The sequence below is a fragment of the Aulostomus chinensis genome, chromosome 3 (assembly GCF_037954235.1).
Source record: "Aulostomus chinensis isolate RoL2024-O1b breed Wild chromosome 3, RoL_Achi_v1.0, whole genome shotgun sequence".
Taxonomy (NCBI): domain Eukaryota; kingdom Metazoa; phylum Chordata; class Actinopteri; order Syngnathiformes; family Aulostomidae; genus Aulostomus; species Aulostomus chinensis.
The window spans coordinates 7,883,860-7,910,431 of NC_141322.1; the positions used below are offsets into that span (position 1 = coordinate 7,883,860).

Genomic DNA, 26,572 nt, shown 5'->3' on the forward strand with positions numbered 1-26,572 from the left:
ATTAAATGGTGCAAGGATTTTTGATATCCTCAATCTTCCCTAAATTGTAAGTTATCTGGTCCACACAAATATGTAGAAATAAAATGAGGGACTTTTAATATCACTATTGATCAGCGATATTATCATGTTTGATTGACATTAAATGAATGGGTGGTGTGAAATATTGTCTTGTATGAGACAGGGGTGTTTGATGGAGGCAGGGATTTTCTACAGGTGGTGTGGATTAGGGCATGTATAATATTAGTGTTATCAATATTAGTGTCATTCTTTTAGATGCAACTGGGTTTTCATTCATCATCAACATGGAAGTTGAGAGGAAATGCAGCGTAACACACAATCTGTGAGAACCAGACTTTGTGTCAATAGTGATGTATTGACATACATTTCATTAACCAGCCACTAATTTCCTCCACAGAAAAAAATTTGAATTGTTTATTGAGGTGCTCAACGGGATTTACCACCATAGTTTTTATTTAAACTCCTGAGAGACTCTTTCACAATCTGCGCACCAATGTCAAAATTATCAATGAGTAGAAAGGCAATAGCAGTTTCAATAAGACATGACTGCCAAGAGGGGAATGCTTTCAGTATATGTATCTCAGCTCCAAGCCTGCTCAAGAGTTGGTTAGGTTTTTAGCATGTGTTACAACAGTGATATATTCCATTTAAAAGTAAATCCTCTGAGTACAGAAAATCCTGCATTGACTATGAAGTTAGCTAACTCTCTAACCCTGCATTCGGTACAGGCCCCAGTTTCCTAAAGCACACTGAATATCAATGATAATAGTAACCCCTGTAAAAACCCTCTAAATTCATGATTCTACAGTTTCATCAGCTCAAATCATGTAACCCAGAGTGACTTAAGTAATATTAGCTATTGAAGGACACACTGGCAGTGTAGACCATCCAGTGCAAAGCTAAATACCCCCAAAATCACAACAAACAACTAAACAAACAAACATGTCAAATAATTCATGGATTACAGTGTCCCTCTTTCTCTCCTTAGCTTTGAGGTAGAGTAGCTGTCTAGCAACCAAAGGTTCAATCCTCACTTCCCCTGGTGATCGTGCTGAATTGTCCTGGAGCAAGACACTGAACCCATGACTACGCCTGATGAGTAGGGTGGCACCTTGCATGGCAGCCCCCATGTCCAGTGTGTGAGCATGTATGTGAATGGGGGAATGGGATGACATTGCAAAGCGCATAAACTACAGTAAGGCAGAAAGGTGCTAAATAAAAAGGAGTCCTTTTACCATTCCTGTGCTCACCTGACAATCTCTTGGGAGTCACTGCTTATAGGACAATGGTAAGATTTTCTCTGACTGACTTTCTCTTTCTTCTACAACTGTGTTGTTGGTTTAACTTCCCAACTGTTGAGTTGCTCTGTTCAGGAGGGTCACACTCCATCATGCAGCCCCCTGGCACTGTAAGCTAGTTAGTTGAGCAGGTTGCTTCAGTTCTGAGAGGTAATGTCCAACAGGTATTTGGAGCCACCTTTGTTGTGGATTTGTCAACATGTAAAGTCTACACCCTGATTACAAGATTACCCATTGTTTCAGATGTATTTCCAAGAAAAAAAAAATCACTGTCTTGTATTTGGAACAATTTGGTGTTTCTATTTTTATTCAAATACAAATCATATTGCTGCCTTTACAAATACGGATACAAAATACAGGTCTCCCTGACACGACACCCTTTCTTGCAACAATCCTCGGAGATCTCTTTCTTCCTAAAAGGGTAAATAATGGAACCATCTATCTAACAAGGAACCCCTGACCAAGTCTTTCTTCCAAAAATGTGTTTTTTCTGTAGAAAAAGCTTATGGATATAACCTTAACTACTTTGGGCCCTTACTTAGAAGTGTCTAAGTGTTGACAACAGGAATAAATTGAGAAACATGCAGCAAAATTTGGTGCTTTTGATCTTAAAAAAATGTCACAGAAGTTAATGTTAATGGAACAGCAGCTAGCCTGGGGTGATGTTGAGTTCATTCTGAAAAATAAATCACAATGCTTCACATTTTACTTAATCTGTATACATTACGCTGCTTAAGAACAAGGCAAACTTTTCAGTAGATCAGTTCTGAACCTTTAACAATGCAACAGAGGGAGAACACATCACAAATAGAAAATAAATAATTTAAAAATAATAAAATAATCTCTTACAAAATATATTCTATCAGCTAACAATAGGGTTTATTTCAGTCTGGAAGCTCCTGGGGATGTTATCGAGTCAGAGTGGCTGCTCTGTCACAAACTTTTTACTTCCCTGACAACTAGCAGCAAACTGGAGTTTGAATAGAAACAATACTATTGCAGCAAGCCTCTCATCAGTAGTTTGTCTCCTGAAGCCTCCCAAATACTGTGTCGTGTTTAGGTTTGACTCTCAAGAACAGACTCATTGTGCTCAGATATTCAGAAGACTGAATATTTTTCAGTTTTCAGCTCCAGTATTTTTAATTTAAGTGCATTTTAATGTTTTTCACCAAATACTTAAAACATTAGATTTCGTCGACAGATTTTCTTAATCATCAGTAGTAAAATGAATTATCATTGTCGAAGCAGACCACAGCTGAGCTGAGTTTGCAATCAAGTCTATTCTGGAAAATACAAATGGGGTTGAGTCCAGTGTTGTGGCATACTTCATTGGCATCAGTATAGACAACATACGTTGGATGCAGTAGTTGTGATTGTAGATGCCAAGACAGTGAAGCCGTCACTCGGTGTGTGTATCCAGCCACAGTCTGAGAGAATACATATACACACAGACACTCAAACAGACAGAGTCCAGTTTGTTGAGAGTCCAATAAATATTTCTATTTACAAGTGTACACCTCTGTCCTCTCACCACAAGTGTTGCACTTGACATAGCAGCACCAAAGAAACTTGCAGTTACACTGCCAGACATGTGAGTACTGGTGTGTGTTATATCCTCGACCACAGCACATCAGGTCACAGCTGTTCGGCAGCTGCACCGTTTTGTTGCACAGGCGGCCATGCGTTCCCACGCTGCCAGTCAGAGGATCAGCCTCACAGTAGTTGGGCGACCTCTCAATGAAGACAAGGTCTGTGTCCATAGGTTTGCGGTAGGAGTGGGGCCTCTTGATCTTCAGGAAGGTGGGACGCTTGTTACGACTGGCTCGCACTGGTTCTACATGCACAGCTTGAGTGTACTTGTCCTTGAGGATGTATCCCAGCTGGCGAAACTTGGGCAGCGTTGTCCAGCAGGTCTTAGTGGTGCAGGATCCTGACACGCCATGACACTGGCACTCTAAACGCATTCCCTTCTCCAGGACCTACAACATAGAAGACAAGTCAGGATCAAGTCATGTTTCAGTGTCACAACACTGATTTGGGATATATTTTAAAAACTGATTTTAAATCTGGTCACATCTGGTTATCAACCACAAAACCTGACTTTTACTTGCAAATACACATCTGCACACACCCCCTCACATATGCATGCACATTACAATTTTCAGCTGTTTCTGCTGTTTTAATAAAGAGCAGGTAAAAACATCCACTGGAATACTCAGTCAGGCATATTGCAAGAATGGTTCAACAGGTTTGGACAAATGTTTTCTAGCATTCCAAATGAAAGAAAGCATTCCAGAGATCTGCAAGCCATTACAGTCTGTCACCCTGTGGCTAGTATCTCTATGTGTACTGAGCCTGAAACATTTCCACAATACAGGGATATCTTGAACTTAAATATATTAGAATCACAGATGATTTAAAGCTTACAAAAAACATACTAATAAAAAATTAAAGATAATAATCATCAATACTTTACTGAGGCAATTTTAACATTTCTGTAGTTTTTCTGAAACCCCAAATTGTACTAAAAATGTCCAGAATTTGTAATTAATCAGATAGAAGCTATATACACAAAAGGGGGATTTCACAAAAAATCAATTACGTCCTTTGAATTCACTCAAAGTCTTGTCAGAATCTGTCGTGACAACAGATCGTGTGATGTATTCTTCCAGGAAAATAACTAAGTCTAATCCTCATATTGTGACATTTGATCAAAATGTCTATTAAATTTCCATAAAAAAATATTTTGCAGTATGCAGTTTCTGCAAAAAGCATGAAATTCAAGCATGATGCCATGATTGATTCAGATGCATGAGACCAATATTCACATTGCAAAAATTTAGGCCATATTGGTCTGAACTGCAGGCTGCAGGATGTGAAATACCCAGAAACAGTTATAGAACATATCAGTAGGGCAATTTCTATCAATGTCAATGTGGATTTTTACAGTATTGGTAACTCTAGCTGCGTTTCCATTCGAGTTTTTTGCAAAATAAAAGCGATATTTCTATAATTGCCCATAATTATAGATTTGCAGTTGTTTCCATTGAATGGTGTTAAGCACATAAGCCGTAATTCTCATAAAATCTTGTCCTGCAAGACTCCTCTTTGAGGAGGAAGGAGGAACAAAACATTTTGCATTTTGGAGCAGCTCTTTCAGTTGTAACTAATGCTGTTCTTGTCACAAGACAAAGGCATCAAGTGATACTTCAAAGGTGAAGTCCGTATTTATAGGAGCAGACATGAAGAAGGGATTAATAAGGGATTTAGTGTAACTTCCTGCGTCACGTGCGGTAAATACAACAAAAACAAATGTTTCCATTGCACATTTGCGATATTCTTCTACACTGACACGTCTGAAAAACCACCTCATGAGAGTGTTAAAATCTTTTTAGTGATGTTTGAGAGTTTTTTTTTTATTAATTTATGTGTTTCCATTACCAGTTTTTATTGCAATATTTAAGTTTTGCGTAATAGGGGTAATGGGAACGCAGCTACTTATGGCTACTTGGAAACATGTTAGATACATTGATTTATTTTCAAACCTCACTCTAACTCTAGTAATGATTGCAGTATTTCCCCAAACCTTGATGATCATTTGCGTCCTCTGCTGATACAAATGGTTAAAAAAAAAAAAAAAGGCACAAGTGCATTCAAATCTAATTTAAAATGACTTAAAGATAATCAATTGATCTGGCCGACATGGCATAAAAGAACAGAGGCAGGCTTCAATATGATGTGAAAAATTTGATTTTACAATGATGTCCTTTATCTTTTGCCACCTGAACAAACTGAAGTTTTATACCTGCCACAATGCTAACAGTTATCATCATATTGATTAGAGGGATTACCAATGGGTAGGCTCTTCCTTTTCTCTTTTAGTTTCCTACATGACTTTCATCTTTTTCTGTTTGTCTCTAACAGATTCTGGTCACAGGAATTCCAAGCTAGTCTTCAGTACATGAAAGCAGCACCACATTTAGTGTCGTGCTCAAGTAACATTGTGCAGAAGGATGGTTGAGGAGTCAAAGAGGCATGATTCTGCTGATCACAAATTAAAATATGTGGAAAGTGCTTCAAGGTGATTAATTCAAAGAGAATATGAATTGATTAGAATGAATCAATGAGTGGTGGTCGTGGTGGTGTGTTCATATACTTTAGTTTGGGCAGACTTGCAGCTGAGAATGGGATGTCTATCTGTGTTAAAAAGCAGCAAATTATACTCGGGATGCCTCGGGCTGAAAAACATGAGCTGACATCAGCTCCTTCCTCCTCAGTGAGTAGGAGCCTCGCCCAGCCTTTTAATTGTCCAACTCCACTTTCTGGAGTCCAGGGAGTATTTGCAAAAGCCTTCAAATCATACAGACCAGTGTGGCCCTAAGAACCAACATTCAAGTTCAAACAATAGTGCAATTGCTTTTCTGTCAATTCTTCAGGGGTTCAATGCTCTACACATCAGGGAAATGTTGTACCACATGCCCCTCAGACTATCTAATGAAAATATATTAATAACGATCATCATTCCTCCATTAATCAATTGAACATTAAAACTTCTGTTGGCATTTGAGTTATGACCATAGCCCAGTTGAAAATATAGCAGAGATTTTGATCTAAAATGCATGTTCTGTCTTCCTTTTGTTTCACTATTCAGTCTGTCACATATAACTAGTTGGTTCTTCAGTTGATCAGATGAGGATTTCAATTGCCAGGTTGGAGAAGTTCCTCTTCTCAGATGGATTATGCTTCTTCATGTTTTAAAATCGTGAAGAAGGGGCTTCCAGTACCAGAATATATTGGGGCTTGGCATTTAAATGACAATTGTTTTCAGCTGCTGTATTTATCAATGGCAGGTCATTTGTCTGCCATGTTTGGTGAGGTACAACCAGTTTAATAAATCACACATGACTCCAGTCTTATGGTGATTCCTATGCTAAGATGTATCCTGGTTTCAACAATTGATTGATAAAAGAGGGCCAAGATGTTTTGTGACTATCAAACATTTTCATGCGTGCATACAACCACATGGAAATTAACCTGGTTTAAACCCAAATAAAATCCAAACTGTATAGAAAAACTCCTTATAAATACCTCATTCAAAATAAAAACACCCAGATGGACAGAAATGTTGGTAAGTTGCAGAGCATTGCTACACACCTTTTCACAAATGGATCAAAGCTAATATTGAACAAGATAAACTGCTGAGTCTATAGATTCCTGGCTGTGTTCACTGTATGTCCCCATGTCTTTTCATACATATGTAGTGCATTCACTTCATATCTGCTTCCACTAGGTCACATAATAAGGAAACATTCAAAGAATTTTCAGTGTTATGCAGACGACATGCAGCTGTACTTATCAACACATCCACATGAAACAAATCAGCTGACTAAACTTGAGGCCTGTCAAAAGGAAATTAAAACATGGATGACACACGATTTTCTTTTATTTATTAAGCTTTGTGACTTTCTTGAGAGCAACTGCTTATTAGAAGATTTCCAGTCAGTCAAGTCAAGTCAATATTTTTTTGTATGCGCCAAATCAAAACAAAAGATATCTCATGACACTTGACAAGTGGAGTACGTCTAGTACCAAACTCCTTCAATTAATTTACACCCAACAATTCCCCATGAGCAAAGCACATCCTGCAACAGCAACAACGAAAACCTTTCTTTTAACAGGCAGGAATGTCAAGCAGATCCAGGCTCAATGGGATGGCCTTCTGCTTTGACCGGTAGGGGGAAAAGAGAGCAGGAGAGCAGGGCAGAGACAAAGAAGGATAATGGAGAAAGACAGATATAATGAAGGAAAGAGAGGGGCAGAGATAAAGACGATGGACTAACGGGGATGTGAGCAGGTGGTGCTAAGGGTGGCAGGTGACAGAAACAGCACTAGGTAATGTTACCAATGACCTCCTACTGGCATCAGATGAGGTACTCATCTCTGTCCTGGTCTTATTACTGTGTGTTCACACCAAACGCGAATTCACGCATTTGCGTGAACAGTTTCCATACAAAGTCTATGCAAACGCGCGAATGACGCTAATTTCCAGTCGGGTGGCGCGAATGAGGCGAATTTGCACGAAATTTCGGCATTAGCACAAGTTGAAAAGATTCAACTTTGGCAAAAAATTCGCATTACGACAGCCAATCAGCGTTGAGGTTGTCCCAACGTCACAGCTGACTGTTTCACAAGATGGAGGACAGGTTGATTGTGGCTATGTGTGGGAACCTGGTGCTATATGACACTACAAGTCAAAATTACAAGAACTGATTGAAAAAATTGGTGTCTATTCGTGAAATTCTGTCACCGCTCCTAGCTAGCAGGTTGTTAAACAACAGTTCTTTGAATATCCACGGTGAAATGGCGGAAACAAACGTTGCCGGAAATAGTCGCTACTCTGCCAAGTGAGCGAATTCGCGTATTCACGCGAATGACACAAATGGACACTAAAATGATCCGGCGGTCATATTCGCGAAATTGGCATTCGTGTTTGGTGTGAACACACAGATCTTAGTGCAGCTTTTGATACCATTGACCATCATATCCTATTACAGAGACTACAACATGTCATTTTCATCAAAGGAACTGGTTTAGGTCATATTTACTTGGTCGATCTCATGATTATTCCTCTGAAACCACTACAGTCAGCTGTGGTGTTCCACAAGGGTCTGTGCTTGGACCAGTCCTCTTCACTCTGTTCCTGCTTCCACTAGGTCACATAATAAGGAAACACTCAATTAATTGTCGCTGTTATGCAGAGGACATGCAGCTGTACTTATCAATGCATCCACATGAAACAAATCAGCTGACCAAACTGAGCCACAATGGATGACACACAATTTCCTTCAATAAAAGTCTGATAAAAAATGAAATTATTGTGCCGGGCCCAAAACACCTCAAAAAGACCTTATCTAATGAGATAGTTACCTTGGATGGCCTTACTCTGGGCCCCCAGCACTACTGTAAGGAACCTCGAAGTTATCGTGGATCAGGATCTGTCCTGTATCTCCCACAATAAACAAATCTCCAGGACTGCTTTCTTTCATCTGCAAAAGATAGCTAAGATCAGACACATCCTGTCTCAAAAAGATGCAGGAAAACTTGTCCATGCTTTTGTCACCTCCAGGCTGGATTATTGCAATTCCCTCTTGTCTGGCTGTACTAAGTCCCTGAAGATGATCCAGCTGATCCAAAACAATGCTGCCCATGTATTGACTAGAACTGGTAGAAGAGAGCATATCTCTCCTGTGCAGTCTTCTCTGCATTGGCTCCTTGTTAAATTTAGAATAGACTTCAAAATTCTTCTTCTAATATACAAAGCCCTTAACAATCAGGCACATTCATATCTGAAAGATCATTGTACCCTATTGTCCAGCTAGAACCCTTTGCTCCCAGGATGCAGGGTTACTTGAGGTTCTTAAGAGTCTCTACAGCCCCTTTCACACTGCACCCAAGACATGGGTCAACGCGGGGTTTTGGGCACTCTGAAAGGGTCACTCGGCATTTCGACCCACATGGAGATTACCTGCAGTATCTGATACCCCTTGAAGGTTCAGTATCTCATTTTCTAAAGTTTTCATACGATTGGAGATGTCCCTCATGACATTGAAACTATACTGTTGACACAACATTTTTATTTGAACTTTAGCACAATCCCACCACTGCTGTATTAACCTAAAGGACGACTTTGTAGTCTTACACTGACTCAAAAAAAAAACTAAAAACATCTTTAAAATTATTATCTTGCAACAAACTGGTATTAAAATGCCAGTAGGCACTCTTTGGTTTAATAGTGCTAATGAATATCTAATACCCCTTTCACACTGCACAAAAATGCGGGTCAACGCGGGTTTTTCGGCACTCTGAAAGGGTCGACTCGGCATTTCGACCCACTTCGACCTCGCCAAGCGACACAGGTGTTTAGCAGCTCGGCTCACCTGCAGTGTGAAAAAGGCAACCTGCCTCATCTCAGGTTTCACGCGACCTTCCTGTCGCATTCTGATTTTGCCGCCTGTCAGGCTTCGCCTGTAGCTTCTTTGGCTCCCTTCCAGACGAGCCAAAAACTCCATCCTCCTTCGCTGCATTGGATATTTTCCAATCTGCGCCAAGTTTGTATGCTTTGCAAAAGAGACAACATTGCAATGCGTGCAATGACAAAGCTAACGTTCGACTTGGCGACGTCCACGTTGTTGTTTGTTTACCTCTCAGTGTTGCGGTGCACGTTTATGTGAAATGATGACGTTGTCATTGCAATGATGTACGAGAGAGAAAAACACAGGTACGCAGCCCTCACAGCGGGAGTTCAGACCTGGGTCTTCTGGAAGCTTTCATGTGCCCTAAAAGTAGAATGGGAGCCAGAGCCTTCAGCTATCAGGTTCCCCTCTTGTGGAACTGTCTCCCAGTTTTGATCCAGGATGCAGGCACACTTATGTTTAAGACTTCCGACCTTACTTTTTAATAAAGCTTAAAGGTAGGATTAGCTTAGGCCAGCCTTTAGATATGCTGCTACAGGCTTAGACTGCTGGGGAATCTCCCATGATGCACTGGGCTTCACTCTCCTCCTCTCTGTCCTCATGTGGTGCTCTGTCCGCTCTGTCCTCCTGTACTGATACGTGTAACTAACTCGTCATCCTCTCCAGAGCCTTTGTGGGTCCCCACTTAACAGATCCTTGACTGATGCTGCAAACAAGCAGCCACCCTTAGTATCATTATTAGTACTAGTATTTTTATCAGTATACTCAATACTGTGTGGTATGGTTAGTTACCAAATGATTGCTCATATCATGCTGGAATTTATAGCTTGTTTTTGAACCTGTAGATCAGGTACTGGTGGGTAGTTGTTGTTATTGTTTGTTGTCCTTCTCCTTCCGGCCTGTTCACGTCCCTGTCTGTCCATTATCCTCTTCCTCTTTATCTCTGCCCCTCTTTTTCCTCTTTTATCTGTCTCTCCATTATCTGTGTTTAACTCTGCCTCACTCTCCTGCTCTCTTCCCCCCAACCGGTCAAAGCAGATGGCCATTCCCATTGAGTCTGCATCTACTCGATGTTCCTTCCTGTTAAAAGGAAGGAGTTCGTCGCCACTGTTTCAAGGTGTGTTTGCTCATGGATAATTATTGAGTATAAATTTATTGAAGGAGTGTGGTGCTAGGCTTATAAAGTGTCATGAGATAACTTTTGTTGTGATTTTGTGCTATACAACTAAAACTGACTTGAAGACTTGACTACTTACATTTATGATAATGTTAATGTTCTGAATATGTGCTGTAATCATTGTTTTGGTTGTTTTGTCGTAGGAGAGAACTTTGTGTTTGTGTTAAAGAAACGTCCAAGAATCGATCTCAGTGCACAATGAGGACTGAGATGGCCATGACATTAATGGGATCAAACACTGATTAAGCACTTCGAGAACAGCCTGTGCTTGTACTAAATGTGTTTGTTGACATGCAAGAACAGGATACATGTTTGATTAAAAATTGTGATTGTTTAACTAAGGAAAAGCTGGATGAAAAGAGTATCTTGTATGGATAATGCACTTTTCACGAGTCTCATATAATTATAGAGTGTTATAAAGCATACTCATCTGATGAGTGGACAGCTGTGAATGCTGATATCCCACATCTCTCCTTCAATTTCATGCCAATGTGCAAGACATCAACCACTCTGCTCTCTGACTCCATTGAGAAATAAGTTTGCAGGTTTCGTAACTTCTTCATCAGAAGCCTACACTTAAATCCACTAGCTGGCCCCTGCTTTTCCTCAGGCCCACACTCCTGTTTTTTCCCAGACAATGGTACAAATATTGATACATAAATAATGATGTAGTCACTCATGCCTATAGTGAACCATTCAGCGGAACCATTATTTGGATTGTGAATTCATTTATTTTGCTGTCTAGATTCATATTTGGATCATGGTGCTTCCCTACAGTGTAAACAGCAGATCCATAATCTCATTCAGAAAAATGAACATATAAAATATTAGCTAAATGTGATCAATATGTTGATCTACAATTTCTCTGATACTAAACTCAGAAAAAAAATAGGTATCTGTGGTGGGTCATAAACACACTAGAAACACTTTCTCTAGTGAGACAGTCATCCTGTATGGAATTGTCTTGGTCTCCAACACTAAGGAATCTGGGAGTCATCTTTGGTCAGGATTTATCCTTAAACTCCCACATAAAACAAATCCCAGAGACAGACTTCTTTAATCTATGTAACATTGCTAAAATCAGGCACATCCCGTCTAAAAAAGATGAGAAAAATGAGTGCACGCACTTGTTACACTGAGGCTGATATTACTGCCTTTGCCTCTTATCAGGATGCCCCACAAAAGTAAAAACTCTTCAGCTGGTCTAACTTGCTGATGTGCATATATTGACAAAAGCAAGTACAAAACATATTTTGCCTGTACTGGATTCTGTGCAGTAGCTCCCAGTCCTATAAAGAAATTATTTCAAAATCCTTCCTCTAATACACAAACCCCTCATCATCAAGCATCTTCATTCCTAAAAGGGCCCATTGTACACAGAATGGAAACCAGAACTTAAGTTCTCAGCGTCTCCAGTGAAACCATCTCCCAGTCTCATTCCATGATGCCAGACACCCTCTCTTCATCCAAGACCAGATTTCAAACTTTCCTTTTTGACAAAGCTTAAAGTTAGGGCTGGCTCAGGCTAGCTCCTAGTTATGATGCCATGGTCTAAGACCAAGGATTCCCAATGACGCACTAAGTTTCGCTCTTGTCTGCTCTCCCTCTCTTTCTGTACACATTCATATCCTATAAATGCATGTAAGTAACTTCACTTCTTCACCTTAGTCTTTATGTGCTTTCTTGCTTTGCATATTCCAGACTGATGTTGTGGCTGCTATAGAAGACAGTTATATATCTGCTACAGGCTGCTTAGTTTTAGTATTAGGGTTAGTATTGCATTTTATTGGTATTATTGTTAGTGTCAGAATTGTTAGTACTGCATCAGTAATAGTGTTATTAATATTACTAGCATTGATATTAGTATATTATCAATAATAGCACTGTTTATGTTCTAGTATCAGTGCCAGTGCTGACTATAATTTTCTATTTGTTGTATTCAGATAAAAATTGTTGTTGTACATTGACATGTTTTGACAATCAAAACATGTCAACTTAAATATTTGAGACATTATGAATCTTTTTGGACGACTATGTAATCTCTCGTTCCCAAAGTTAAATTGCACTGGTCTAACTTCTGTAACTTATATGATATATTCCAATTATATTGATATAATGCATATACTGTATCTGTAACAGAATTCTCTGAACTAGCAAACATCTGAATGCATAAACCTATTGAAACCTTACAGTCTTTAACTTGGATTACTTAATGCTGGATGTCCTTCCAGCCCTGCATCATTAACTGGGATTGGGTGTGCACTGATGTACTGTGAATTGATATATGGACCCGACTTGACTGTTAGTTACAAGTCACGATATATAGCCAGTGCACCATCAGTTTTAACCAGAAGTAAGCATTTCACACTGCCAACATTAGTCAATGTACACTGAATATAAACACACTTTTATTTTTTGCAGGATTCATTTTGTGACCTAAAATATCTTGTTCCTCTAAAATACATTTCTATACCTGTCAGCAAGCATTTTGTCTTTCCCAAGAGAATCCAAATAATGCAAAGATATACAATATCAAGCTGCTAATTAAAAGCAACAATCACTACTAAAGACTTCTTTTGATTGTCAAAAAACAACACAAATCCTCCAGACTTGTCATGTCAAAATGCCACAGATGCCACAAGTCAACAGAAAGCTCCAATGCATGAAACTGCGTTTTATAAGTCAGTTCCAGCAATATTACAACATGATTGAGGATCAGAACATTCTTTGTCTGCAACTGCATGACAACTTCTGCCCAGACAGTTCATCTGCCTAAAAAAGTAGGCAAAGGTAGTCTTTTGTTGCCAAAGAGGTCTTGACCTGGCTGCTCTCTGGAAGGGGTTTTTCATATTCGATGGACCCTTTCAACTTTAAGAATTTTCTTCACAGATTATCCTTGTTTTCACCTCTCCCATGCAGATGGTAAGGTCAGGGGTTCCCTGCAGTGCTTTATAATTTAGGAAGTTGCCTAGAAAACACAACTTCACTACCACTGTATTAACACAGCCTTTCTCTAAATTTGGTGATCTGTTAGCTCCCCTCAGCAACCCACAAGTAGTGCGAGTAAGACGGTAAGTAAAATTAAAATTTTTCCACCAGGTGTCACACTTCTGATAGATGTACAGTTTAGGGGGCTAGAAGAAGAAGCCCAATACTGTATACAAGTGCTTCCAACTCCATTGACTTTATGGACAAACTTTAGTGAGTTTCTGCCGAGAACAGTTGTCATAATTTCCCTCCAAGATTCTTGTTCTTCTATGGCAGCAAGAATCAGCAGCTCAGAGCAGGGAGCTAACACTAACACTGCAGCACAGAAACAAGAGTAGCATTTCAGAATAGACACTCCTTAATTTCAAACTCTCTGCACCCCATATTAAGCGTGGCCCAAGCTGGTGCTCACTCGAGTACAAATGTCATTGCCAGTTTAAAGTTAGAGCATATGACATTTTCCCACCAAGTATCCTCACCTTTTAATTAACAAATGAACTTAGACACAGCCTGCAACAACAGGTGCTCAAGTATGCCAATGAGGAGTGATCTGGCACAACCATGGCACAATGCTATTTGGGAACACCAGAAAATGTTTGCACCATACATCCAAGACAAGGCTGGTCTTTAGTTAATGGTATTATGTGTGAAGTGGTATTTAAAGGGAGCAGCAAAATGACAAGCAGATGCTCTGCATTGTAATGTGGTTCCGCTGATGCCCGATAGCATGGAAACATCCAGCTGCTTTAGTGGAAGCCTGCTGTTCCCTTGTGCAAATGAAAGTTATGCATGTGCACCTTCACAAGCACAAGGTCAGTTTCTTCAGATGAGAAGCACTTCTTCCCAGTTGAAATTCATGCACCACTGAAATAGCATATGCCAAGACCATCCATCCATCCATCCATCCATTTTCTACCGCTTATCCTGTTAAGAGTTGTGGGGGGGCTGGAGCCTATCCCAACTGCCTTTGGGAAAGAGGCAGGGTAAACCCTGGGCGGGTTGCCAGTCCCTTACAGGGCCAACACATACAGACAGACAATCATTCACTCTCATGGCCACACCTATGGTCAATTTAGAGATTCTGAATAACCTAGTCCCCTTCAGCATGTCTTTGAACTGTGGGAGGAAGCCGGAGTACCCAGTGAGAACCAACACAGGCACAGGGAGAACATGCAAACTCCACACAGACAGACCCCGTGTTTGAGCCGGGGCTCCAACCCGGAATCTTCCTACTGTGATGCGACAGTGCTAATCACTGCACCAGCGTGCTGCCCTGTCTAAGAACAGAAAACAATACCAAGGCAGCATTATCATGAATTTGGCTAATTAAGTAGAATAACGTCATGAGCACAGAGAGCAAGAGAAAAGAAATTAAGCCTAAATGTTGGTGCCTTCTTCCAATAGTTTAGTTTCCGCTGTTACCCATTAAAATACAACAACTTTTTCATAAACGAACAGGATGTCCTCCTTGGCACAGCCACCTTACATTCCCACTCCTGAAAACTCTAGTGTTGCACACAAGATGAATAACAATAATAATGAATATGCTATTGGTAAAACTATCATTATTTAAGTTATGCTTGATTAATACTTTTGAAATAGAACTATCAATGTTTTTGGTAACACTTGGGCAGTAAGGAGGTGTATTTGAATGTATGTTTTCATTACTTGTCATCTGAATAAAAATAGTTGCACAAGTAAAATAGCAAGGTATTGGCATCCACCAACCCACCCCCAACCAGCCACCCCCTTAAAATGACAAATTTGCGATTGGAAACAAATAAAGGTGTGTATAGCATTGTGTTGGTGAGCAGAGGGGACCATGGTACAGGTGGAGTTCCAGTCTGGACATCATGTCTTGGACATCTGGCACAGGTGCAAGCAAACATGTATGTAGTTGGATACTGGAGTCCCATACCAGAGGTTCTTCATCCATAACCATCAACATATTACATTGCATCACTATGGTGTTCACACAGTTTGTGGAAGCTGAAACCATTCCTGTTGTCCAATATTGAACAGAAATGTACCCTATTCTGCATCTGTGGGATGTTCTGCACTCTGGCACATATCAGTGTGTTCCTTTCAAGCAGCTTAACAATAATCAAATTTATCACATTAGAAGGAGATGAAACGTAAGTATCAGCATATTGCTTCAGAAGGCATCTTGCATTATATTTTGGGAGAGCACTGTATATGAAATGCAATGCAATGAAATATGCAGAGCAAATGATAGAAGTCTGTCTGAATTCTGTCAAAATAGTGCAGTGTACTTAAGTTTGGGATCAACAGAACAGAAACTTTTAAGTCACACAAACGTACCTTTCGTCCCACTTCATTGTTGTGTAAATTCATGAGAGTCCTAGCGTTTTGCTTAATCTCTCGTGCATCCACAAACACCTTGGAGAAACCCACACCATATTGGATGTCTGCAGAGCAGCCGCCCCACTTCCAGCCCTCATCGTGGGTGTAGAAACCCTGCTTCTCCTTGTCACAACCACAGCCACTCAGGCTGCCCTGGGTGCAGGCTGCAGTGACTGCATGTGCAACCCCAGCAGCGATGATAGCGTAGGTGAATGCAGCCTCCTTACTGCCTGTGTTGGACAAGAAAAGATATTTTATTCTAAATTGCTGGCAACAGGATTCGCTGTTTCAGGTGCTGTCAAGCCTCCTTGCATACCTGGCATAGCAGCCTTGAACCAAATCATAAAATATTTGGCCCAAGCAGAGTGAGATTCATTAATCAAGCTCTCTCTTAAAAATTTTCTGGAAGAATCTTGCAGAGAACTGAATGAAACAGTCTGGGACAGAGAAAGAACTTCACAAGGAATCTTAATGATGAATCATGATTAAAAAAACATGCAGCCAGCTAACCAGCCATCAAATGGAGAATTGTAATATAACTATCTCATCAAACAACAGTCAGTCTGCGCAATACACGTAAATAATAATAATGTGTGTTTATATGCCCCAATGGGAGAGAAAATATCAAATACTGAGGCATAACACTGGCCCTTGTCCCAGCTACCATCAGACTGGGATCCACCCTGTGGAGGTGAATTTTAGAGGCCTGCAGAGCCTCCCTACATGGACGCATTTCAGCTCCATTAATATGAGTGTCTAAGGTAAAATGTGTTTTTTAATCCATGGGGAGAATGTGAAGATCCTCCAGAAAAGGCCAGAAGTTTGCAAAACCACTCACATTAACTCAACATCGCTAACAATTAAAGCATTATATCATCTTTTTGGAAATCTAGGGTCATAGATCACGGTTCTCATACATTCACTGATATACATTAGCTAAACATGCTGGTGAAGAGCTCAATGGATGAAGTGAAAGGAGAGGACATTCTCAAAATGGAACTGTACAATTAACAAACAGCAGTATTGCAGAACCCCATCTGTAAATTTCCAATACTGATTTTTACAAAAACTGCTAGCTGTCTACAGAGCCAGAAATGAAGAACCAAGTACCCACTGAATTATTCAAGGAGCAAACTTGGTCGGTGGGTAGGGACCTGATCTTAATGTCAAACTATTGTGCATTACTGCATCCCTGCTGACAAGAAGTTCAGATTAATATGTCAGTTATCAGCATTCCCGTCTGCTGAAACCAAACAATGGACTGAGTCACCGCTGACCTGCTGGCTCCTGGAACACAGATTGTGTGATCATTGAAGGTAGCCAAAGATGGCCATAAAAAGTGACACTGCTTTGCAGGGTAGAGGTGGGCTTGTATCCAATTACCCCAGTACACATTATAACAGTCCATGTAAAAATTACATTGTATGGCTTGGAGTGTGGAGACAATTTTTAGCTATACTATTTCCTGGCACAAGGTGGCTGTACTGCATTTTAAATATGAAGAAAACAATGCAATAATATTGAAGGAGCCCTATCAGCTGATGTTAAGCACAGCTTATGATCATAATGTCTGATAATGTGAAAAGCTCAGATCAATATTATGCTGCAGCCAACATCTTGAGAGGTTTGGTTTTAAAGAACAAGTAAAAAAAACTGACTCAGTCCATCCATACATTGTCTACACCACATATCCTATTGAGGGTAGTGGGAGGGAGTGGAGCCTACCCATCTGTCACTAGGCAGGAGGCGGGGACATGTTGCTGGTCGATCACCCTGAATTTTCACAGGGCACAACTTTTTTGCGTTTCCTACTACAACATCAATCAAATCTGCCCTCCCCATAGCTGCAGTTTCCACCGGCAGCATTTCAGCCGTGCCGCAGTTTGCCTGCCCCAACTTTTTTTTTAACTTGCTCAGATTCTGCTGATTTGGTAGCTGTCTCTTGAATTACATGTTTATACATATACATATGAAATTTTGATGGAGAAACAGTAATTAAATATTGTTTCCATGATGTGAAATAAATAAAATGAAAAAAGAAATAATATGAAAAATACCATATACATGTAGGCCACATGGTCACATTGTATCCTTTTCTGTCTGTTATTGAACATGCTGTTTAATTTTGAAAACTGACAGGATTCACTATGCTGTTCATGTAGGGACTTCCTGTCTGGCTTGATCTGCTCTTTGCAGGTTGATGTGCTATCCATCGGGAAATAAAACTTGCCACATATACCTCACAAAGCAGACTGCCATGGTGCTCCTGGAACATACCTGACCCCTTAATTACACAGGATTTGTGTGCTGCGCCTCGGCTATGCCAGAGTCACAGTAGCTGATTGTGGCAGTTCTAATCAATGATTTGGGTTATACCTGAAGGACTGTGGTAAATGTCAGGCACAACTAGAAGCAGCCTGGCACACTGCTTTGTAAGGAACATCCAGTGGGTCTATTTTTGAGGGACATTGTAGATTAAGGGTGACAGTGCATATAGTGGGGATTGCAGCATTGACTTGAATTGCAGTGACAAGTTCCTGTGGAAATTATGGGTCACAGGTCTCACACAGACACAGGCAACCATTCATTCTCACATTCACACCTATGGCCAATTTAGGGTCTCCGTTGTTTTCGAATTTCTCCTTCTCTCTCTCTCACAATCAAATACATCAGACAGCTCATCCAAAACAATACCGGAATTCCTTCAGTAATTTAAATGTCAGTGTTGTAAGGGAATGGATGTGTCCGTCAACACAATTCAGAGCAACAACTAACAATGACAGTGATCTGCCATGTTACATGTTTGTTGCTCACAATAGTTAAGTATGCAGAATAAAATGTTGAAAACAAAAATTTGAGTAAGTGTAAACATATACATCAAGGAAGTGAGACCCAATTACAAGCAGTCACAGGAAACATACTTTAATGTGATACACATGTGAAGAGGGCCATAAAAAGCAGACTTCAGGTGATTACATAATAAATCTCTTTTTCTTTGTACCTTTCTGAACACATTTAACAATTTAAAATCATTCCACTTTCCTCAGATATACCATACTGTGAACATGCTGTATGGTTAATACATGAGAAGGTAATACATGAGAAGGACATGCTGTGTATGTTGGTGTAATTATCAGTGGTGTAAAAGTGTTTTCACTTAAATACTCCAGTACAATGGTGAGGTATCTGTATCTCTACTTTGTATATTTGCCTTTTTGGGGGACTTTGTACTTTTATTCAAAAGTATTTCAAAACAATTATTGTACTATACTCCATTATGTATATCTAAACTCATTAGTTACCTTGAAGAAAACCTATTTGTACAGAAAACATGGAAAAACCTGACAAACATAATGTACTTTAAAGCTTGATGCCTCCCTGTAATTAGAGGGCACATGAAACGCTTTTAACCATTCATTTGTTTAAAAAAAGGCAAATCTTATCATGGCTGTGTCTGAGATTTTGTTAACATGATTCAAAGCCACTGTCACGACCAGACAGGTCTCTCACTCTAAGATGGTATGCAGCAATACTAACTGTGTAAGAACGTGGTACAACAAGCATTACAGGAGGCCTGCTGCCACTATTAACACATAAAAGCTGTCTATGTGTTAAAGTATTACAACAGTTTAGAGTAGCTTCAACGTACCGACTCGGAGCTCCTTCCCAAACACGGTCCTCTCACCCAGGGCCGAACAGTTCCAGCGTCCGTGTCTAAACTGGAACTGGCACTCATTGATGCCCATCTGGACCCCCTCTCCAATCACAATGATCGCGTCGGGTCGGCTCTGGCAAATTGTCCTCTGACGAGGGGCCAAACCGGGGATTTTATTACAGATGATGCTTGCTCCCAGTGCGACCACCGAGAAAAGACCCCTGCAATACAAGAGGGCATTTTCCAAAGGATTTTCAGCACGTGTTTCCACATAGATGCTCCATCTGACAGACTATCAGAATCGCAATTCTGATAAAGAGCAGCATGAGCATAAAGACCTACTGAATTTAAGAGGGAATTTTTGTTTCTACTCACTTGCAGCGAACGCTCTGCCAGAAAGCCCATCAAGCCCTCTACCGTTTGGCCTCCTAATTAGTCAAACCTCCATTCCTGCACCAATTTTATTACGTTTTTTTCACCCGTGATCCATCATAATGACCGAAACCCTGGCCATCCCATAACTCACCCCAATTTCAAGTAGGTTATTCCAAGGCACAGCGAGAAATGTAAAATCCAGCGCCGTGTCTTCCTGCTCATGGTGCCAGACGCTCTCTTCTACTTGTGTGTCGACTCCCGCTGGATGTCCAGGTGCTTCGAACAGAAGACGGCGATCAAACTCCTTGGGCCTAACCACACTCGTCCTGATTTCATTTGGTTGATGTCCAGCGGTGAGATCCTATGGTGGAGCATTGGGGCTGTTGTGTCCAGGCAAAAGAAAATCAAAACACATCAACAACACCGAAAAAAGACTCTGCTCCTCAGTGATCACGCTGTGTGCATGTATCTACCTTTCCTATCAGGGCGTGTTCAGCGCAGGTTCTGCCTCTGGGTCGCTCACACACTCAGCCTGCAACTACATGTTAGCTCACCTGTCTGCTGCCAGTCTGAGCTATCCTAGTCCACTGCTCCTCTGTTCTTAACTGAGTTACCTCGAGATGATCTCAAGTCCAGCCTGTTTCTCACTAATACATGCCCCCTCATCCCGTCTGACACCGCATCTCCATCACATTACAAGCCCATTCTAGTCCCCATCACAAACCAAACAGAGCTGGAGAGAACATTTGTGAGGATGGCGTCTTGCAAGCATTACACATTCATAAGAATTACAGTTAGGCCTGTTTAAAAGAAACAAAAAAGTCTGACCAAATGTTTCATTTATAACATATGGCACATTGCTGTAGATGTATAACATAGCAGCAGCACACTCACCTTTACCTGGGTGATGGGGGCTTCAATTTGGCATGGATAGGTTTTCAAGTAGGTTTAAGTTTTAGCCCATTAACAAGGATACTGAATAGGTTCCAAATTATTTTACCTTCTCTGAAACTTCAGCCTCCTGGGCATTTTATGGAGTCTAAGAAGGGCCCAAAATCAACTCATTTGGAGCCTCCTCAAAAACTGAGGACAAAATTGTCTGGGCCCCTGTTGGGTGTACTGGCCTTGACAAATTAAGTCATGAGTAATCAATAAAGATTATAAAAAAAAAATCAAAATCAAATGATTAGCTGCATTCCAGTTGCATTTGTCAACAGCAATGGTTGCCATAGCACCACTATCAAGACACCTGGCCAACAAAGCCAGCCAAAGATGTTCAACAGAGGACTGTGCCTCTATGCAATATGTTTTTTTTTAATGTACTGGAAGATGGATTGCCTTAGAAATAATATAGATAACTTTGAACAACCCCCCCCCCCCAAAAAAAAAACGTGCATGTCTGGGCTGCCTGACCCATAATTAATCAAGAAAAAAACACACAAACAGAATATGAAATCTGCAAGACAGATTTTACCTCTCTGCAACAAAAAGTTAGATATGTGACTGACGTTTCAATGCATTTTAAAGCCACTTCATCAGCAATAGGACAGAATGTCAGCCTGCTTTTCAACCATTGGCAGCATTATTTTTTCTCTTCATTTGACCAATTTTTTTGAAGATTATTTCCTCCAGTGGTGGTCTTCAATGGTGAGGCTGTTTTGCAGTTTCAAAACTCTCTAGCACCCTCTGTTGGTCTTTTTGACAGTCTTGTTGACGCCTCAGCATCAAGTTCTCAGCTCTGCTTGAGTATTGTATCCCCACTGTTATGTCACTTAGCTTGAGGTCATTTCATGCAACAAAAATATCTCTACAAGCAATGACCAGAGAGCCAGCTGCTATAATATTAATGTTAATTGTGGTTAAATGGTGGACGTTAATCCATAGATTTGTAATTAATAAACTGACAATAAGTATACCTTGGGTCTTTGCAGCCCCTAGATCACAGAGCAATTATGTGATCGGTCTATTTGGTAATGTAGCATCATGATCCAGATTCAAATGAAAGTTAAGATATTATTGATTGATTAATTAATAGCACATTCACAGTGTGAGTGGTTTGAGTTTTAGTTCTGGACTTTTGATTTTTGACTTTTTACAGTTTGTACTTTCATAGACATTAGCTTTAATTAGTGTTTTTTTAGTGGTTCCTTGGATTATGGTTTGTTTCGCCATGTTTTTTGACCAGATCCTTTGTCTCCTCCTGTTTTATTTTGACATGTATTTACTTCCTGCCTGTTTTTCTCCGCCATTTTTAAGTTACTGGTAAATCTTGCACGCTTCATTCCAGACAACTCTGAACTGGGAACTTACCAGCTGAAAATACAGACTTTTGGCATCAAAGCACTCCAGGTATCAATACTACAAAGCAAGAACTGCATATGTAGGATATTTCCAGTTGTATGATTTGGAAAAATTAAATAACCAAAGTCTGGGACTATCTGTACTATCATAAACTCACTACATCAAGCTAACGTTTTCTCACCTGTGTGTGCATTCAGATGAAAGGGGAAGCATCTGCACTATATAACCAGTTGTTAAGAGAGTTGGACAGCTGTGTGCTGCACTCAAGAGGCATGTAATATTATCATTCAAAAATATCAGAATCAGAATCAGTTTCATTGGCCAAGTATGTTCACAACATACAGGGAATTTGACTCCGGCCGTTGGTGTCACTCATGAAATTCGCAGAAGAAACATAAAATAAACATAAATAATAGAAAGTATATACACCTATATAAAGAAGATATGTACAAAATATGGTCAGTGCAAAAACACAATTGGTGCAAGGTCCACAATGTAGTGCAGACTTAAGTGGGTATCCAGTTGAACATGAGTGTGTGACCCCTCAACAGTGCAGTAGGTTAACAGAGTAACTGTTTAAGAGAGAAATGGCAGTGGGAAAGAAACTTTTTTTCAGTCTTGTGGTTTTTGTGCGCAGGGCTCTGTAGCGCCTGCCAGAGGGGAGGAGTGAGAACAGTTTGTGTCCAGGGTGAGAAGGGTCTCTGATGATGCTCCTTGCCCTCTTCCTGACTCTGGAGGGCAGGGGGGCTCCAGTGAGTCTTTCGGCAGTCTTAACTGTGCGCTGCAGTCTGTTCTTGTCCTGCTGTGTGGCTCCTGTGAACCACACGGTGATGGAGGTGCACATGACAGACTCGATGACAGCGGTGTAGAACTGGATCAGCAGCTCCTGAGGCAGACCGTGTCTCTTCAGCTGTCGCAGGATGTATATCGTCTGCTGAGCCTTCTTCAGGATGCAGTGGATGTTTGTCTCCCACTTCAGGTTCTGAGAGATTGTAGTTCCCAGGAACTTGAAGGACTCGATGGCTGACACAGGGCTGTCGCTGATGGTGAGGGGGAGAAGTGGCCAGGGCTGTCTTCTGAAGTCCACCGTCATCTCCACAGTCTTGAACGTGTTCAGCTCCAAGTTGTTCTGACTGCACCAGAACACCAGCCGCTCAACCTCCTGCCGGTATGCAGACTTGTCTCCCTCCTGGATCAGGCCGATGACCGTTGTGTCGTCTGCATACTTCAAGAGTTTCACAGCTGGGTGCTTGGAGGTGCAGTCGTTGGTATAGAGTGAGAAGAGCGAGGGGGACAGGACACACCCCTGGGGGGTGCCAGTGCTGACAGTCCGGGTTGTTGACGTGAAATCTCCCAGCCTCACCTGCTGACTCCTGTCTGTCAGGAAGCTGGTGATCCACTGACAGATGGACGGAGGCACGTTGAGGTGGGAGAGTTTGGAGGAGAGGAGTTCAGGTATGATCGTGTTGAATGCCGAGCTTAAGTCCACAAACAGGATCCTTGCGTAGCTCCCTTGGCTGTCAAGATGCTGCAGGATGTAGTGCAGTACCAGATTGACAGCATCATCCGCCGACCTGTTTGCCCGGTAGGCAAACTGCAGGGGGTCCAGCAAGGGTCCTGTAACAGTCCTTAGATGGGTCAACACCAGTCTTTCAAAGGACTTCATGACCACAGACGTCAGGGCCTGTAGTCATTCAGTCCAGTGATGGAGGGGTTCTTTGGGACCGGGATGATGGTGGAGTGTTTGAAGATGGCGGGGACTTCACACTTCTCTAGGGAGCTGTTGAAGATCCTGGTGAAGACTGGAGCCAGCTGGTCAGCACAGGCTTTCAGACAGGATGGTGACACTCCGTCTGGGCCTGGTGCTTTCTTGATTTTCAGTTTCTGGAACAGCTGCCTCAGCTCATCTTCACACACTCTGAGTGTGACAAGGGGGGCAGGTTGGGGAGTAGCTGGAGGTGTGGCGGGGGATACTGCTAATATATAAACTAATATATAAAACTAATATATAAAGTATATATTCATAATACACAGCTGATGCACTCTGAGTGTGACAAGGGGGGCAGGTTGGGGAGCAGCTGGAGGTGTGGCGGGGGATACTGCTAATATATAAACTAATATATAAAACTAATATATAAAGTATATATTCATTATACACAGCTGATGCAGCCAAAGCAGGAAGGAGAGCTGGTAACCAATAGCAGACTTAAGGAATGTAAACATTTTTTTTTTTTGTTGCATTTTTTATACTTTTAATATCACTGTTCATCAGCACAATCAGACGATATCAGTTATGATCACATTAAATTAATGGGATGTATAAATGATAGGATTTAACATTAGTAACATTAACATTGGTTTCATTCTTTCAGCTGCAGCTGGGTCACTTGAAAAGAAATATAGAGGGATATATTTCGGCCCTTTGTTCTATTGCTTGCTCAAATGTAAGAGTAACACAGTGACCTATCTCACTGGCTACATATTTTTATGTAAACTACCCTTACTTATTCTTCTAACATACAAAGCCCTCAACAAGGCACCTTCATATCTGACAGAGCTCATAGTCCCTTATTATCCAGCTAGAACCCTTTCCTCCCTGGTACTTGTGGTCCTTAGAGCTTTCAGTTATCAGGCTCCCCTCCTGTGGAACTGTCTCCCAGTTTCAGTCTGAGATACAGACACCCTCTCAACATTTAAAAGCAGACTTAAGGCCTTCCTTATTGATAAAGCTTACAGTTAGAGCGGGCTTAGGCTAGCCCTTAGAACATAATAGATCCAGACTCAATGGGAATGGCCATCTGCTTGGATCGGTTGGCGGGGGGGTCAGGTGTATACTCAACTCAAAATGGATGCGAAAATTGAGGATGCAAAAGTACCCTGATGAAGTGCTCAAATTGGTCAAGTGTGTCCCAAATCGCATACTTCCATACTACATTCTTACAATTTTGAGTGCACTCAACTCAAACTGGAAAAAAAGTATGGATAGTATGCAAAAATTGAGTATGCAATAGCACCCAGATGATGTACTCAAATCGGGCAAGATTCTGAGTATGCGACTGTGGACACTCACCGCACTCATTTCATCGATACAAATGGCGGCGAACAGCTGTGGTGAGGGTCGGTCGACTGAGGTGTCAGCCTTGTACAAAAGTAACTAATAAGTTGTCTATTACAAATGTTCTTTCCACCAAGCACCACCAGCACTTGTCGATTTGAGCATATTTGTGGTGTAACCTGTTTTTTTTTGTTCGTCTTTGACTGCAAACAGTATCACGAATGCTAGAACTGGTTAGCTAATAGCTGCTAGGTTCCCAAGTGTTACCCATGGCAAGTAAAAATAACCAGCAGGCCAGTAGAGCTTGCTCAGGGACTATACGGCCAGAAACACTGACTCTGATATTTTAATATATGTGTATTTTAACAGCGGTGGTGCACTGCGGTGCTTTCTCAGTCGCCTGCATATCAGCAAAGCCTTCGCTTCATCATAAATATTTGCAAAATACGGCAGCTATTGTTGGCTAGCTAGGCTAGATAGCCTGTGAATTGAGGCAGTATCAGCCACGGAGGTTTGTCTGCAGCATATCATGTCATTATTTGTATGTTTACTTTTTATTCATCTGTAACGTTATGTTTTGCTTTCTCTAGGGACAGACGAGGAAACCAGGACCCTTATTGCCTGGCGGATTCAGAACACCTCCCTGTTCACCGGGAGGCATAATGTCACTGTAAATGGTTATGAGTAAGTGAATGCACAAGTCATAATATTAAACTATTGTTACAAATTGTATGAAACGTTATGTAAAATATTCTGCCAGGGTATTCATTGCAGAAAAGGGGCTGGAGGGAAGGGTGACCCCAGCCTTTATTAAAAAAAAAAATGTGAGAACCTAAAACAAAAATATCAGGTTGGTTCAATGTAATGTGGCAATAAGTTGTTTCTTTATGGTGTGCACTCTCGGTACGCAGTCATTATTAGATAATTCTAATTATTTTCATGCAATTTGCTGTCCTTCCTGCACAGGACCTCAAGTGCCCAAAAACTAGGGTCAGCATGGAGGGGGGGTGCCAAATCTTGGAAGTGATACTCACTTATGGATGAGGCAATCGGGGCAGGCCGTCCATCACACTGCCTGTATTCAGTGCCTCTCTGTACCAGTCCCAGGATGTGGCGGTTGTTTCACCCCCCCTCTGTGGTCAGCCCAGGAGGGAACAGCTCCACAACATCCATCCTGAAGAGGTGGCAGGTGGATGTTGTGGTGGCTTTGAGGGAGCTGCAGGAAAAGGAGGCCCAGCTGGAGTTTGACACAAAAGAGAGGGAGGCTAGGCGTGAAGAGGGAGGAAAGGAGAAGGCAAGAGGACATGGAAAAAGAAGAAAGAAGGAGGACTTGGAAAGGGAGGAAAGGAGAAGAGAGGATCTTGAGAG

At 41.2% G+C, this 26,572-nt stretch overlaps 1 protein-coding gene and 1 pseudogene across 2 annotated transcripts; one reads left to right on the forward strand and one right to left on the reverse strand.

Moving 5' to 3' along the window:
• On the reverse strand, positions 1–26,374 carry wnt7aa (wingless-type MMTV integration site family, member 7Aa). 2 transcript variants are annotated; one of them, XM_086198442.1, is made up of 5 exons: positions 26,239–26,374; positions 20,000–20,228; positions 19,468–19,694; positions 15,777–16,048; positions 1–3,295 (listed from the first exon to the last, which is right to left on the reverse strand). In XM_086198442.1, the coding sequence occupies exons 2-5, from the start codon at positions 20,068–20,070 to the stop codon at positions 2,816–2,818; spliced, it is 1,050 nt and encodes a 349-aa protein (XP_086054568.1). In that variant the 5' UTR covers positions 20,071–20,228; positions 26,239–26,374; the 3' UTR covers positions 1–2,815. The 2 variants fall into 2 exon arrangements, with proteins under 2 accessions (XP_086054568.1, XP_086054569.1); XM_086198443.1 differs by lacking the exon at positions 26,239–26,374 and adding an exon at positions 20,322–21,217.
• Positions 6,218–9,774, forward strand: LOC147267543 (uncharacterized; annotated as a pseudogene).
• Positions 26,375–26,572: the final 198 nt, after the last annotated feature.